Below are 17,265 nucleotides of genomic sequence, written 5' to 3' on the forward strand. Positions count from 1 at the left end.
AGGCATGTGCCCTGACGGGGAATTGAACCAGTGACTTTTCGGTTCACAGGCTGGTGCCTAGTTCATTAAGCCATACTAGCCAGGGCTCATTTTCTACTTTTATACCATTCTTTGATTTTTTAAGATCTTTGTTTTTTACTTTTTTAACTTCTTACTTGGTATTTATCAATTATATTTTAGTGATTTCAGCTATTTATAAACTTGATAGCTAACATTTAAAAATTACTCCTTGGGGGTTATCATAAAGATTTGAACATTACCTTGACTTACTTTAAATTTGTACATTTACCTAAAAAGTTCAAATTTTTCCTTAAGATAGATTCTTGGAAATGGGCACTTGCACACACGGCATGAATATTTTAAGGTCTTTAGGACATATGCTCAATGTCTTTCCAGAGAGGCTGTACCAATTCATTATGCTCCCACTTGTGACAGTTTTTGTTTTATTGCGTCAGTGCTATCATTAGATAATTATCATTCCTTTAGAAATCTGTTTACTAGGTAAGTGGAGAAAAAAATAAACTACAATTCTTTGACAACTGTTGAGGTTGATCTTTTATTGCACATTATCAAATAAACTTTGGCTTCTGTGAATAGCTTATTCACATCCTTGGGCATTTTTTTTCAATTGGGATATTACTATTTTTCTCATCAGTTTCCAAGAACATTTAAATTAGGAATAATTCTTTATCAAATTTGAAAACAGTTTTTCCTTGTTTGACTCTTATTTTGTGATAATTTTCCTTATTAACCTTTAGAGGAGGGGAAGAGAAGAAAAAAATATCCAGGCTGCTTCTCAAGACACAAGAACGGACAGGACAGCAAGTCAAGGACTTTGCCTCTCTTAAAACTAGCATGTGTCTGTAAGGACTGACTATACAACATTTTTCTCCAAGGTTATCAAAGTTAAAAATAAAGAATACATTTTATGTCTCCTCAAGAGAACTCTATTGGTTGCTAATTTGAATACACTCTCAATAATCATTTTGTTAATTATGAAAGTTGATATTACCATTAAATATAGTTTATTAACATGATATGCTTTATAGCAAAATAAACTTTTTCTGATGAACTTTAATCCTTTGGTTTAAAAGCCATGTTACATTGGATAGAGGAGTGAGGTGCATCCATCTAAAAAATATTCACTACCCTTTTTGATCTATGAAAAAAAAAAACCAACAAACCCACTTCCCAGTACCACCTGGGTCTGTCTGGGAAGGAAAGCTCGGAAGATGAGTGCTTCAAGTTTGCTCCAGGTAAGACTCAGGGCTGGAAAGGTAAGTACAGTAGGTTATGTACTCCCCAGGCTGGGATGACTAGAGCACCAGGGAACACACCTTGCCCCAGCTTCAGAAGAAAAATCTGTATCATTTCAATGTTTTCAGTTTCAAATATAAAATCGGGGGAAAGATTTCATTTAAAAAAATAGCTGAACATAAATCAGAAACATTTACAAATGTAGGTTTAAAGTACTGTAATACATTTAAACACACTTTTGAGAATGTCTTTGCAGATAGCGAAGTATTTGGGTTTGCAAAAGAAATGAACTTTAGGGCATGTTTTTACAAGCTCATCTACTTACCATCATACTGCAGAAATCCATTTTCATCTGTCTCTATCTCTGACTCTGGCTAAAAAAATGATGAAGTACACATAAAAACTGTGCATTGCAGAAATAATACAATTGTAGAACGAAGAGGCAATAAACTAATAAATGCTTTAGACGATGAGAATAAATAAAATCAAAGTACCAATAGGGGTGCCACCTAGTGGATAAGTAACTCTACTGCATTGACTCTACCTTCACTACAAAACCTGTAACACTCAGCAAAGGCTTTTGGATGTAGTTCAATTAACTTTGCTGCTAGAATTTTTTTTTGGAGTTAAATAAATTATCTAAGAAATCTTATATATACCTTAAAGAAATCATCCTGAGATATGACACTGCAATTTGGAAAGTGTTTCTGCAAATTTTTAGCCAGTGTTGTCTTCCCACCATTTGTCACACTGAACGGAAAAAAAAAAAAAAAAAGAATTAAAAAAAATGGAACATACCAAGAAAGATACATTAAAAAAATAAAACATTTAACACAATATCTAATATGTAAGAAAAAATTATTTCTTTCAGAGATAATGTTTTTCTATTGGCAAAACCACAGGCATGAGTAGATCTGATGTAATAAATGATTAAGAAATAAGCTGGGAAGGATTGAGGAGAAAAGTAACTGACTATGGGGCAAGTGAATTAGGTAATACCAAGAAATACAGTTATTATGTTGGAAACAAAAGAATTTTTTGTCTGTGGTAAAACTTTCACAGGGTTCAAATGCAACATGGAACATGAGTATCACATTTTAATGCAAATACGTATATGAAACTGCATATGGTCATTGTGACTTTGTTTCAATGCACAGTGGAGCAATATGGAGGAGTGGCTCATTACAAGCCCCTCTACTATGAAGACATCACAGAGGAGATGATGTCTCCTTTCCCTCTAACCTCTTTCCACTTTGGGACTAGATGGGAGGTCCGTTTTAGCTTATCACACCTGTCAGGTGAGGTGGTTCCATATTTCACATGTCCAAAGCTGGGCATAACAGAAAAGAAATGATAGATTTTCTCCAATCTATCATGCTGGGGGAGCAGCCAGGTGGAGAATGAAACCATCCTGAACCAAAGCAGCATCTGACTGATCAGATGATAAAGGAGGAAAACTTTGCTTATTGATTTTCCTGTTTTTCTCTTTATAAGGACACTCTCCCACCTCCTAGTAGCATTTGGTAGCCAGTGCTCCACTGTTTTACATTCAATTGTGGCCTGCTTTTCCCAGGACTCAGGAATCCTCACTGCTTCTCCTTCCCCCTCCACGTCCACTCCACAGGAAAACACCTTTTGGACATCCTGAGTGTGTTGACCAGCTGATTGTAGCAAAACTACTCACCCACTGATTCCAATGACAAATGTTTTCATAATTAACTTTGACAATGTCTTCCTAGAATTTCCTAAAGTAAAAAAGAAAGTCAAATACTTATCATTTAGAAGTCTAAAGAGGTAAAAGAAAGAGTCCTAAATTAGCAGGAGCAGCCGAGGAGGAAAGATGGCTGTGATCTCTGGGTTACCCTACCCCTGGATTATCTACCTTCTGTGGGAGAGCTTCACATTGTATAGGCATACCTCAAGATAATATGGGCTCAGTTCTAGACCACCCTGGAATAAAGGAAGTTATGCTCTTTTTGTTGGAGGAGGGTCTTGTCTTCACTTTGTTTTAAAAAAAAAAAAAGCAACATCTGTGAAGTGCAATAAGATGAGGCATGCCTGTAGTGGTTTCTCTCTGTCACTCTCCTGCTAAGTGCCAACTGATGGTGCATGCTCAGGGCCTGTATGCCAAGTCAAGTGAACTGGAAAGGCCCCTGTGGCAAAACATTTATGCTTCAAGGTCTGTTTTCAAGGCTGTGGAAGAGTTGCTAGGCTGCACAGCTCACTAGAGTTTCACACTCCCCTTAGCCAGGTTGCCTTTTTATCCTCATGATTCAATCACTGGGAGATGGCTCCTACCCCCTTATGAAGTGAACCACATAGCTTCTCTCTCTCTCTTCCCCCTTCTGAAATGGGGAGACAATGCCCTTTCAGGGTACTATTTCCTCACCCAAAAGCCTAGGTCTAGGGCCAGGATAGACATTTTTTTTTCCAGATATGGGACAGGTAGTAAATATTAGAGACTACATTGTAGGCCAAGAGGCAAAATCTAGGTTATTATGGAAGTATTTATATGACAAGAGAGAAAACAAATTTCTACAGTTTTTTAGATTTAAGTCAAAACATAATAATAACTGAGTAAAATTGTTTTGGATAATACATGTCAACAAATGAGAAGAATAATATTCCTTTTCATTTGGTAACATTTCCCTTACTGGATTTGAAAGTGAATGCTCCCTCTCAGGAAATTGACGGCAAAGGTTCAGGAAGAGGGGCACGTTTTAGCCACAGGTCGGGCGGCTGTTGATTCCTGGTCTAGGGGTTGTTAGGGCAGTTTCATACATTGTCATCTAGGGTTCGCCACAGCAGTCCCTTCCAATGGGTCATTTTTACATTTGTAAGTGAGAAGGTGATGCTCACTGAGACCAATCTTAGAAAAGTTGCTCTTTATTCCTGACTCCGTTGGTTGGGTGATTGGGGCTTCGGATGTGCTGTCTGGGGTGAGGGGCCCCTGAGCTGGGGGCTCCCAGCAGCCCTCCCAATTTCCTTCTCTGACCTGTGTGCAGGTTTCTCCTGGGAAGAGGTGGCAGGGAAAAGAGCCTGGAGGAGAGAGGGCTGTTGTTCTTTGTTGTCTTCTCAGTTTATCCAGAATATTCCAAGTTGAGTTCAATTCTGCTTTCATTAAAAAGCCTATGTGAGACAAGAATTCAACAATGGCTATGCTTTAAAAAAAAATAACTGAACAAGCTGGTCGTTTGAGTTGCACCAGGGGTTGCACTGTTGAGTATCTATTCCACCCAAACTGAGTGGCATATCAAGGGAACAATTGCATAACATGAGTAATATAAATTTTTATACTGTCATTCTCGACATAAGAAATATCCAAACCTGTAGAGACTTTTCATGAGTTTATTTGAGCAAAACTGACAACAGTTGCTGAGAAGCAAAGTCTCACAGTTCAGAAAGTGTTCTGGAGAGTGGCAATTTTGCGGCTTATTTTAAGTGCTAGAATCAAAGGAGGAGACAGAAAGGGGTTTCATGAGATTCATTGGTGATAGATTAGGGAGGCAGGAGAAAGCAATGCAGGTAAATGTCTGAAATTGGATAAAGAGTAAAACAGAGACATACTTCTTTTCCATTGGTGGATACAGAATAGTTAATAATTACTATTTACAGCACACGGAGAGGTTATTTGGGGAACAAGATGACAATGAGGGGTTCTGCGGTCCGTAGACTCTGGTGTGAGGTTATACTGAGTGGCCCGGAAAAAGGGGGCTACTCTGACACTCCAAGGGTTTGTTATCTTAGATGCAAAAGGACAATAGACAGGTTCGCTTAAGGTAAAGATTGACCTTTGCCAAGGAAGTTACAGGCCCAGGACATGACTTCCCGCCAAGACTTGCTTTAGTTAGGAATTTTTATGTTCAGACCATCCTATGTGGTCACTTTCAGCCTCTGAGTTTGTAAGGCCATCATGCAGGCCTCCCTGGGCTTGTCAGGCTGTGTGTGTCTTTTTTGTCCTAACTTTTCTGCTTTTGAATTTAATTTTGCCCTATTCTTATTTATTAATATGGCATTGCAAGGCTGGCAACTATTCTTTTTTTGGGACAAGAAAGAGTGCCCTTTATCCTGAGATGGTACCTTTCTTACATTTTTGATAATAAATGTTCTTTTTCTTATGAAATTATGTTGGCAGTAAATAGTAGTAGATTGATGTCCTCACTTGGCAAAAAAACCCCAAAATGAAACATAAAGCTTTGTCATTCTTTGCCCCCACCTCACACATTTTTGGATAGTCAAAGCATTAAACTCTCAAAACTAGAGAAGTATGATCTTAGAATTCACCTAGTTTCCACCTTCATTTTGCAGAGGTTGAAACTGGCCCAGAAAATGGATGACTTGCCTAAGGTCACACAGCTAGTAAGTTTTGGAAAAGTGAGAAGCAAAACTAGGCCAAGACGTTAACTTCTTTCCCCTTTCTAAGCTGCTGCAAAGAATTTTATTACCAAGAGCAAAGAAAGGATGGTGCTCAATAGATGAGTTGATTAAAAACCTGTAGTATAAAGACTTCTGGTCAAGATGGCAGTGTAGGTAAACAGGGCTCACCTCCCTGCACACTCAAATCAAAATTCCAACTAAATTATAGAACAACTATCACTTAGAACCAGCAGAAATTGAGTTGAACGGAAGTGTGACAACTACAGAGTTAAAGAAACCACATCCACCCACACTGGTAGGAGGGGTGGAGACATGGAACAGGCTGGCCCCACCTACACGTGTGGCGGATAAAAATCCCAAGGGATATCTTGGGATCAAGGAGTCCCAGCTCCATACCTGGACCCCGACCCAGGGTTCCAGTGCCAGGAAGATAAGTCCCCACAGCTTCTGGCTGCAAAAACCAGTGAGGATTGAGTCAGTGGAAGAAACTTCTGGAGTGCCAGGTAGTTCTTAAAGAACCCACACATGGACTCACCTACTCAGACTCACTCCCTCACCAGGGTAGCAGCTTGAAAGGTACCAGTGGCATACAGGGAGGGGCTGAGTGACTGGCATCTAGGCAAGTGCTGGGGTACAGGTTTCTCCCAGACAGACAGGCAGCTAGAGCCACCGAGCCTGCAGGCACATGTCATATCTGAGACTCCATCAACCTGACTAACACTACCCAACCCAACAGATCTCCAGTCCCCATCCCACCCAATTTATAGCCGTTAACAGTAGTTTTTCTATATGAATGGTTGGTCTTGGCTCAAGCTTCACATTTCCTAAATCCTTTCAAACAAGCAACAGCTGACCTCAGCGAGCCTCCAGCCCTGGTACCTCTTGCTAAGTGGCCCCAGACACAGCACTAGCAGCAGCCAGCCTAGATTCACAACTTGGCTTCATCTGGGAATCTCCAAGCCCAGCATAGCAGCAGCCATCTCATATTTCTCTATAGCTCAGGCAGGGTGGCCCTGGGCAAAACACAGGTTGGGGCTGACCTTGGCCTGTACAACCCTAGGAACCTTAGGGCCTGGGCACCCAGTGTACAGCTACAGATCATGTTGGAGTACCACCACCCTGCCACTGCACAGCTGATCCTCCACGAAGAGTAGAGGCTGGTGGTGAGTGGTCACAGCCAATCTTTGCAGCTGATGGGCATAGGTAAATTCCTCCCATTGACCTGCCAATAGTAGCCAAGGCTCAAGTACAAGAGGAGGGTGTACTCCACCCACACAAAGGCCCACCTCAAGTACCTGGCTTGTGTATAGGGAAGGCTGTGCCACTGGGCCCTGTAGGACATCTATATTAGGCCATGATACCAAGACAGGGAGTCATAGCACTTCTACCTAATTCTACATAGAAACAAGCACAGGCAGGCTGCCAAAATGAGGAGACAAAGAAACATGGCCCAAATGAAAGAACAGATCAGAACTCCAGAAAAAGCTAAATGAGATGGAGATAAACAATCTATCAGATGCAGAGTTCAAAACACTGGTTGTAAGAATACTCAAGGAAAAGCCCTGGCTGGTGTAGCTCAGTGGGTTGAGTGCGGGCTGCAAACCAAAGTGTTGCAGGTTCGATTCCCAGTCAGGGTACATGCCTGGGTTGCAGGCCATGACCCCCAGCAACCGCACATTGATGTTTCTCTCTCTCTCTCTCTCCCTCCCTTCTCTCTCTAAAAATAAATAAATAAAATCTTTTTTAAAAAAAGAATACTCAAGGAAAATGTTAAAAGTATAAAAAAAAAAAAGAGTACTCAAGGAACTTAGTGAGGACCTTAACAGCATGAAACAGATCCAGTCAGAAACTAAGGATTCACTAACTGAAATAAAGAATAATGTACAGGGAAACAACAGTAGAATGTATAAAGCCAAGGATCAAATCAATGATTCGGAACATAAGGAAGCAAAAAAACAACCATTCAGAACAACAAGAAAAAAAAAAGAATCAAAAAAAATGAGGACAGTATAAGCAGCCTCTGGGACAACATCAAGAAGTCCAACATTCACATCATAGGAGTGCCAGAAAGAGAAGAGAAAAAGCAAGGGACTGGAAATCTATTTACAAAAATAATGAAAGAAAACTTCCTTAATTTGGTGAAGGAAATAGACATGCAAGACCAGGAAGCACGCAGAGTCCCAAACAAGATAGACACAAAGAAGCCCACTCCAAGACATATCATAATTAAGATGCCAAAGGTGAAAGATAAAGAAAGAATCTTAAAAGCAGCAAGAAAAAAGCAGATGATTATCTGTAAAGGAGTTCCCATAAGACTGTCAGCTGATTTCTCAAAAGAAACTTTGTAGGCTAGAAGGGACTGGCAAGAAATATTCAAAGTCATGAAAAGCAGAGACCTACAGTCAAGATTGCTCTTCCCAGCAAAGATATCGATGTGGTGGGGCTCTGCCCACAGAGCCCCCGATCTGCCACGGATGAGAATTAGTCTACCAAGACATGATCTGCTTGGGGAGGAAAGGTGGCTGATCTCTTGAAGGAGAAGGACCAAGAGCCTTTTCCTCAGTGGCTTTTATCGGGTTCATTTACACAAGAATTCAGGTAAAGCTCATTACTCATTGTCGGGAAGTAAGGATCAAATAACAAGGAATTCTGAGGGTCTATTTTGAGTCAGGGTCAGATAGCTAAAGAGCTGTAAAAAACTTTAAGGAACAAACTTAGTTCTTCATTGGACCCTTATCATTTAGTTGAGAGCATTCTAAATAAAGCAGGTTTCATAGGATTTTACATATTCTTTCTTAGGATCACTGGGGAACCCGCCCTTTCCAGCACAGGGCTGTACCACCCTCTGTCATTGTTTCAGGCTTAGGTGGAGCAAGGGAACTAAGGCAGCCAAGAGATTAGGAGATTTTCTCACAGACAATGAGGACTCAGGCTATGTCAAAGCCAAGGGGCGAGGGTCCATCACCCCCTTTTGCTGTAGCCCCCAAAGTCCTTCCTTGGAAGCCTCCCATGTGATCGTGCCTGTCTTAAATCGTTCCCCCCTTGGGGAATCTTACCCATCATTGGCTAACCGACCAAGCATTGGGGGCCAGGCAGGGTGAAGTAAAAGGAGCAGAAGCGGTGCTCCTGCCCAGGGAGATAAGCTTTTGTCTCCTTGGTGGCTTATGGTCCAAGGTCAATCCCTCAGCCTTAGCCTTGACAGAGGTTACAGCTTCTGATACCAGGCAGGGCAGTTCCCAACATATCATTTAGAATCAAAGGGCAGAAAAAGCTTTCCAGATAAGAAAAAAATGAAAGGAGTTCATCATCACCTAACCATTATTATATGAAATGGTAAAGAGATTTAAGATAAAAAATCTGAACAATAAAATGGCAACAAATACATATCTGTCAACAACTGAATCTAAAAAACAAACTAAGCAAATAAGAAGAACAGAGACAGAATCATGGATACAGAGGGCATTTTGATGGCTGCCAGATGGGAGTGGGGTTTGGGGAATGGATGAAGAGGTGAGAAATTAAGAAGTACAAATAGATAGTTACAGAATAGCCATGGGGATGTAAAGTACAGTGTAGGAAATGGAGCAGCCAAAGAACCTATATGCATGACCCATGGACATGAGTGATGGTGGGGGGACTGCCTGAGGGATAGTGGGTGCTGGGTGGAGGGGGGCAAAGGGAGAAAAATTGGGACATTTACACAATGGAATTCTATTCAGCCATAAAAAAGGAAGAAAATTTTACCCTTTGAAACAGCATGGATGGACCTGGAGAACAATATGCGAAGTGAAATAAGCCAGTCAGAAAAAGACCAGTACCATATGATTTTACTCATGTGTAATCTAACGAACAAAACAACAAACGAACAAAATAGAAACTGATCCATAGATAAAGAAAACAGGCTGACAGCTGTTAGAAGGGAGAGGAGTTAGGGGACTGGGTGAAAAGGTGAAGGGATTAAGCAACAAAACCACACAAACAAAACAAAACTCATAGACACAGACAACAGTGTGGTGATTACCAGAGGGGAAGGCAGTTAGGGGGCGGTAGAAGAGGGTAAGGGGCAATAAATGGTGATGGAAATAGACAACTTTGGATGATAAACATACAATACAATATACATATGATTATTATAGAATTGTACACCGGAAACCTATATAATTTTAGTAAACATCACCCCAATAAATGCAATAAAATTTTCTTTTTAATGGTGCACATGTGCTGGTTTGTGAGGCTTTCATGTATAATTAATGTCCTTTATATTGATGCATTATTGATGGGTATATAGTTGCTGTGCACATGAAATGGCAAGGAATATTGGTCCCCTGTGCTTCTTGCCACATCTGTGCATAAACACAAGGATATTCTATCAATTATATAACATGTAAATAACAGGTAAGCATGATTGTGGCCCTGGAAAATAGGCTGAAGAGGATTATCTTGGTGGAAACTCTAGCAATGCAGAAACAAAGCATGAGGGAGAATCAAGAATCTACTATTATAAAATCTCTTGGCCTAGGAGGGAATTCCCCCAGTCAAGTACAAGTTCTTACCAAAACATGAACCCCCAGTTCTATATTAGTTAGCAGTCTTAGCCTGTAGAAGACAGTGTTTGGGTCCACATTAGGTACAGTCCTTTAGCAATGAATGGATGACAATGCGGCGGGAAGGGTGGGGAAATGGAAGAAGCAGAAGCAAGACCTGTGGCTGCGATGAGTAGCTGGGGAGGGAGTGGGTATAGCAATCCTAGAAGCAATTTATTTCAAAAACAGTGTTGGATGCAGGGGGCAGCTTCAGGTGAATTCTAAGTTTAGGCCCAGCATCTGTCCACTTCAACACCATGCTCTGTTATTTCACTGCCTGTTGCCCTCTTTAAGAAGCATTTTAAAATCACACTGAAAAAGCTTTCAATCAAGAGTTGCCAGTCTCTAAATATGTATATGCAGCAGCAGGCTCAATGAAACAAACACACATTTAATCAACTGCATACTGTTAATCACTGAATGTCTCCAGAAAGAAACCATCTGGACTTTCCAGCCTCATCAGTGCAGGACATCTGATTACTAGGAATATAAAACACCCCCAAATTCATGGGATATTTATGTACTTATTCTCCCAATAAACATAAAGCTTTCCTCAACAGCACAGAGTATTTGCATAGGGGTAGGAGAACTAAGATATCCAAGAGCAAATCCTTATGAAGTAATTTTAATTATTTTTAATACTTTTTTTACCCTAAGTAAAATATGTTGAGTCTTTTCATAGTTAGTGTTTATTATATTTCATTTATTTCACTACTAAATCTGGTACGTTTTGGATTCCAAACTGCAAAAAGGTCAGAGGTGGCATGTGCAGAATCAGCAGATTGTCAGGATACAGCAACTCCCTAATACAAAGGGCCTGAAAAGCGGGTGACAACATGCTAACGAAGGGTTCTCCTTTTCTATGTGCTGAAAGAGCAGTTTGATATTTTTAAAAGAGTGAAATGTTTTCAGGACTTCTTACTCATTTATTTTATTTTATAGATATTTTGATTAATTTTTTCCACGCAGCTGGTAAGTCATTTCCTAGTATTGTTTAAACTTTTCTTCCTTTTGGTAAACAGAACTCTCCCAAGGCTGAAGTTTCTGAATATGCAAACCATTCCCCTTTCCCCTAACACTTGATCTTTCAATAACCCCTAGCAGTAATTTCAAAGCTTTATTTTACATAGGCTCCCATGTAGAAAGTTTTTTTTTTTTTTAATTTTTCTTCCGGCAAACAGCATAGTATTTATAATATTGGCTGTGTTATACAACTTACGAACGCTGTATTTCTTGTGTACCCCAGCCCTTGCCTCCCATTGGCGATTGAACCTGCAGGGTTACCGGTGGGCAAACTTCTGTAAACTGCCAGATAGAAAATGTTTCCGACTTTGCGGGCAGCTGTTGTGAGGTGAAAGCGACCACACGCAATAAATAAGCAAATGAGGGTGGCTGTGTTCCAATAAAACTTTATAAACACTGAAATGTGAATACCTTTTACGTGTCACAAAACATTCTTTTGATTTCTTTTCAGCCATATAAAAATGCAAAAACCATTTATGATTAGCAGGCGGGCCGTCTGGTTAGTCAGTCAACCCCAATGCTAGAGGAATAAAAGACCTCCTTCCGTGGGGATCAAGACCTGACCCTGTCCCCGGCGACTTCCCCAGAACCTGTAAGGTCTCTGGGAGGCAGACTCCCATTTTAAGGATAACTGCGGGGTGTTAAAGCACTAAACCACCACGAGTACCCTTGGCAGGCCGTGTGTCAGCCTATTTAGGGTGGTAAGAGCCCCAATGCGGCTCGCAAGACGCAACCAGGCTTCGTGCTGCAGGGCAGGAACAGTCTGAAAACACTTCTAGGCCCAACACAGAGAGGCTGCGTGGCGCTGTTGAGTCAGGCAGGTACTCACCCGACGCCAGTTCTAGTTCTCCCAAGCAAAGCGGCAGAGGCGATGGCCCAGCGCGCGTTTTTCACTAACCTTCCGCAACCCCACAGCTCGCTAACCGAGCGGCCCACAGTCCCAGTCCCCGCGCCCCTTCCAGGTCAGAGGCGGCCTAGGTAGTGCTCTGAAACCTAGGGATCACGGCCACCCAGATTCGCAGTTGGGAGGGGCCGGACTCTAGCGGGCAGTGCTCTGAGAACGCCCCGGCACTGTCCACTCCTTTTTCGTCGGGGGCGCGCGCGGCCGAGCGGGCCCCCCACGAGCCTGCAGCTCCCAGGCTTGACTACCGCTAGTTCGGCCGCCGCGCGCGCCACCGCGCGCGCTGCAGGCGCTCTCGCCGCCTGCGCCGCAGCTGCCAGCCAAGGAGCCAATTAGCACTCGGCGAGGCTGCGGCCACTTCCTCGTCCTCCCTAGCGAGCTCTCGGGAGGGCTCGGCGGCCGCGGGGCGGGGCTGGGCGGGGACTGCGCTTGCCTCTCCGCCTGCGTCCGCTGGTCGGAGCGAAGGGTGGGCGCAGGTCCTTGAAGGCGCGCCACTTGCAGACCTGACAAAAAGGAACTTTGGGACACCGGGAGTGTCGGCTGGCGGGGCGTTCGGTTGGCTTTTCGTTTGTGGTGTTTAGTATCAGCTGCACCAGGAAGCGAGATGTCGAAGCCGCCACCCAAACCGGTCAAACCAGGTAAGGAAGGTGCTTGTTGAGTCCCCTGACCGCCTCGGTGCCCTGCGCTTCCTCTGCCACTTGGCAGGGCAGACCTGGCACGAACCGGCCCCGAGCCTCGCTTTTGAGATCCAACCCACCGGGATGGGAGTTGTTAGCTTTGTTGCGTTCTCTGAAGGGGAGGGATCGGTTTGGATAGCAAGAGGATTTCGAGGATTTTTAAAAAGCTTATTTTTAAAGAGGAGTCGCTCTCGGTTTTCAACGTTGACATTCGCCAACTTTCAGGCTGGTGTAATGGCTACGTCCCATTGAAGCTTTCCTGGTAGACAGGGACATTGATCTCTCTTAAAAAAATTAAATAAATATCTTGAAATGGTCTTGTGGCCACTTCCCTTTTATTTTTTCTTCAGTGTGTGTCACTGTCAAGTTAGAGTTCAGACCGGCCAGAGCGAACGGGAAGTGCGCTGCTTGCAGGGTGGGGTGGGTGAGCGAGTCTCCTTTGGGACTTTTGAGAAGAACAGTGTTTGGAATTGACTTCGGGATCTTGGGAAAAACATTTAGAAGACTCTGTACTCGGGTTGATGGCGGGAACAATCTAAGCTGCGGCAATCTCAGCTATTACTATTCGGAAGTGTCACTTTATCATGCAGTACAAGTCCTGTGCCTCCGCTCTCCCAGTGAATTTGGCCTGCTAAACGGGGAAGGGCGAGATAACTAAGTTCCTCAAAGTCGTTCTCTTGGCCGATAGTCCTGGTTTATTTTTGTCTCTATTCTTAGAATATTTTCTGCCATAGTGAGAAAAGACATTTTAAAAGGAACTGATGTATTTTAGCTCAATACTGTATAACAAGCTCCTACATTCATTTGGTAGGTAATTACAGGAAACATAAGAAATGGAAAATAAATAGCTCTTGACAAACTGTCAGGTTTTTTTCTCTAAATCTCATGTAACTTTATTGTAGCACAGGCTGAAATTTATCCATTTACATTACATTTCAAAGTAACCTGGGTCACAAGGCATAGAGTTTCAGTGATTAATTCCTTTTCATTATTTTTCTAAACCTTAGTCAAGCAATACGACTTGCATGATTATTCATTTTTTTCTTTGCCCTCATACATTGCTAGTTTCAAGTCATTTTATTTGAAAATTATGTACATACTCACATATATGAAATAGTGATCCAGTGAAGGCTTAAATTTTGGTGGGCTGGTGCAGAGGGACCTTGGCTCTTCTCTGAGCAAAGATGGGGCTTGACTAGAATTCTGGCCCTGTAGTGCTTTAGATGTGGAATCTGAAGAGGAATTTGCATTTTAAGTAAATACGTAGGAGGTGGCAGATTTCTAAACTCAGATGTAAATCAAGACCTCAAGCATCCAACAAAGCAGAGTTGTCCTTTTATAGCTAAACAAAGTACTGTACTTTATGTTAAAGAATGTCCTGAGAAGCTATTCATAAGGTTTTCCCTCTCTCTAGACATTGTATGTCTTTGTTGTAGCTGGAGGGACATCCACAGCTATGTGTATGTGTGTGTGCACAAGTGTGTACATAAATACTAATGCATAAACAGGTGTGGTTTAGGAATCATAGCGTTAACAGTTGGAATAAACTCCCCGGAACCATTTTTATTGTCTAACACTACTGCTTTTTCCTCTGGTTAGCAAACCAGAATGCAAATGGTTGCAAATGACTGCTGTTTAGAGAAAGCTTGAACTCCACACTCATTTATAAATGACATCCAAACTCAAATAAGGGCATCATTGAAATTGGTCTGTTAGTTTCTAATGTACAGTAAGAAATATTACTTTCAATCAGACTTGAAACTTTGTGTGGCCTGGCTTAATTGAAAACAGAACTGTCCTGTTATAGTACTGGCCCACATTTACTGTGTGCCAGGCACTGATCTAATCACCTTGAATGTTTTAACTCGTTTACTCCTTACAACAACCCTATGAGCTAAGTACCATTATTGTTTCCATTGCACAGTTGGGGAATGAAGGCAAATCACAGAAAGATTAAGTAACTTGCTCAAGGTCAGTAGCTGGATGAGGAGCAGCAAGCAGGATTAGAACCAGGTAGTCTGACTCCAGTGTCTGGGCTCTTAACTGTAATGCTATTCTGCCTTATAAGTGCACCATTCATAGAATGGTCATGTGTATTTTAGCATTTGTGGCCAGGAAATGGAAAGGAAAGTGCCTCTGGTACTCCATCAGACTTTCTTGTCGCAAAAGCACATGAAAGTCATTCCCCTGGTTGGTAGCAGCAAGGAGAGGTGCTCAGCTTTAACTCTCTTGTCCTGCAGGTAAGCTAAATGGGTGAAAATATCTGAAGCTAACTTGGACTTGGGGACGGGGAGGTGATTTAATTTTTGGTTTCTTGATTTGTTTATACTCTACCTCACCCCATATGAGACTGAAAAAGAGAGAGAGAGAGCAGGGAGGGGAGAGCAGTAAGAGGAAACCAGTGGAAAAGTTAACTTTCAGATCCTGCAGCTTTTCAGATCCTGTAGATTTGGCTGTCAGCTCCAAGCAGAGAGGTAAGAGATCATTTGCAAGATTCCTAGTATTCATAAAATTAAAATGTATCACTTGCTCTGAGAGGAGTTGCTTTAATGGCACTGAGATCTGAGATGAACTCCGCCCCATGGTTCTCTTAGAGTGTTGGGGTGGACTGGACATCTCTACGAGACACACAAGGTGGTCCCTATTGCTTCCTGCAAAGCAAGACCCTGTCAGAACAGCATGGCCCAGTTCATGGGCAGTGCTGAAGGAAGGGCAGCTAGGCAAGGGAGGGAATTGGAAGGCTTTAGTAGCAAGGAGCATTAAGCTATAATGTGGGCTAAGGTATTGGGTTGGCCAAAAGTTCATTCTGTTTTTAAGTTATAATAAAAGACACATGTTTTCACTTTCACCAATAACTTTATTGAACAACATATTCACTGTTTTGTTCCACTACCTTCTGCCATCTTTCAGGCAACTTCACAATTCTATCTTCCTAAAACTTTTTATCTTTTGGAGCAAAGAACTATTCCAGGTGCCTTTTGCAGTCTTCCAGGGAATTGAAATTTTTTCCATTAAGAGATTTCCGTAATGATTGAAATAAATGGAAATCTGAAGGTGCAATGTCTGGTGAATATGGCGTGTGAATCAGAACTTCCCAGTCAAGCTGTAACAGTTTTTGCCTGGTCATGAAAGAAATATGTGGTCTTGCGTTATCCTAATGGAAGAGTATGCATTTTCTGTTGACTAATTCCGGATGCTTTTTGTCGAATGCTGCTTTCAGTTGGTCTAATTGGGAGCAGTACTTGTTGGAATTAATAGTTTTGTCTTCCAGAAGGAGCTCATAATAGAGGACTCCCTTCCAATCCCACTGTATACATAACATCACCTTCTTTGGATAAAGACTGGCCTTTGGTGTGGTTGGTGGTGGTTCATGTTGCTTGCCCCATCTCTTCTGTTTCATATTATTGTAAAGTATCCATTTTGCATTGTCCATCACAATTTGTTTAAAAAATGGAATGTTTTCATTACATTTAAGTAGAGACTCACATGCAGAAATACAGTCAAGATGGTTTTTTCCCACTTATGTGGAACCCAAACATCAAAGTGATTAACACAACCAAGCTGGTGCAAATAATTTTCCACACTTGATTTGGGTATTTTTGAGTATGTCACCTGTCTCCCAGGTAGTATTATGTTGATTGTCCTTAATTAATGTCTCTATTTGGTCACCATCTACTTCAACTGGTCTGACTGACTGTAGAGATCGTTCAAGTGAGAAATCTCCAGCACGAAACTTCACAAACTTCTTTTGACACGTTCGATCAGTCACAGCACCTTCTCCATATACCGCACAAGTCTTTTTTTGTATTTCAATTGTGTTTTTACATTTCTTGAAATAACAAAGCATAATATGTGGAAAATGTTGCTCATTTTCTTCCATCTTCAGTTTTAAAATGCCTACACAAAAATTCACCAATTTTGAGGTGTGTGTGTTTTTTTAAATGCATGCTGATGTGACAGCTGTCCCAATACAACCTAACAAAATTGCTTAGGATGACATTAAAGACAACAAAGAGCTACTAGAGACATCATACAGAAAAAAAAAAATGAACAAACCTTTTGGCCAACCCAATATGTATTGGGGTGATTGGCAATACCCCTGAAGTGGACCGTTTTGGAAAGGAGGCTGGCCAGACAAGTGCTGGTCAGCTGCTTGTGGGAAAGTGCTGCAATTTAATTTCTTATTGCAATTCCTTAATTTCCTTCCTGAGGTTATGCTAGGGGTCACCTTGTTTGGGATTTTGGGCACAATCTAAATTTTTTTTTTGCTAAAAACACTTCGTAAAACATGTAGCTTATATTTTATGCCCTGTGCTAGACACTGGGGTTCCAAAGAACAATGAAATAGGTTTTCATTCCTGGGGGTCTTGAGTCTAATGGGGGAGATTTATATATCTACAGATTAATTTTAGATTGTTTTACCTCTACCATTGAATGACTGATCATG

General features: G+C 41.7%; 2 protein-coding genes across 7 annotated transcripts in view; one reads left to right on the top strand and one right to left on the bottom strand.

The window, feature by feature from the left end:
* NMRK1 (nicotinamide riboside kinase 1) overlaps positions 1 to 17,265 on the bottom strand; it is a 49,038-nt gene that overhangs the window by 15,773 nt on the left and 16,000 nt on the right. The window contains exons 1-5 of one of the 6 annotated variants that reach the window (XM_045840161.1): positions 12,070 to 12,474; positions 4,253 to 4,386; positions 2,942 to 3,002; positions 1,917 to 2,007; positions 1,583 to 1,631 (exon numbers count right to left, since the gene is read on the bottom strand). In XM_045840161.1, coding sequence (XP_045696117.1) covers positions 1,583 to 1,631; positions 1,917 to 2,007; positions 2,942 to 2,970 — 169 coding nt within the window. In that variant the 5' untranslated portion in view covers positions 2,971 to 3,002; positions 4,253 to 4,386; positions 12,070 to 12,474. Of the gene's footprint in view, positions 1 to 1,582; positions 1,632 to 1,916; positions 2,008 to 2,941; positions 3,003 to 4,252; positions 4,387 to 12,069; positions 12,493 to 17,265 lie in introns of those variants that run through there. The other 5 variants (XM_045840160.1, XM_045840159.1, XM_045840157.1 and 2 more) reach the window with 5 other exon arrangements.
* Positions 12,587 to 17,265, top strand: part of OSTF1 (osteoclast stimulating factor 1) — a 52,215-nt gene continuing 47,536 nt past the window's right edge. Inside the window, exon 1 of the mRNA XM_045840163.1 lies at positions 12,587 to 12,779. Within this exon, the coding sequence (XP_045696119.1) occupies positions 12,746 to 12,779 (34 nt within the window). The 5' untranslated portion in view covers positions 12,587 to 12,745. The remainder of the gene's footprint in view (positions 12,780 to 17,265) is intronic.

The sequence above is a fragment of the Phyllostomus hastatus genome, unplaced genomic scaffold (assembly GCF_019186645.2).
Source record: "Phyllostomus hastatus isolate PE091 unplaced genomic scaffold, TTU_PhHast_1.1 phas_contig_34, whole genome shotgun sequence".
In the NCBI taxonomy this organism is placed as follows: Eukaryota; Metazoa; Chordata; class Mammalia; order Chiroptera; family Phyllostomidae; genus Phyllostomus; species Phyllostomus hastatus.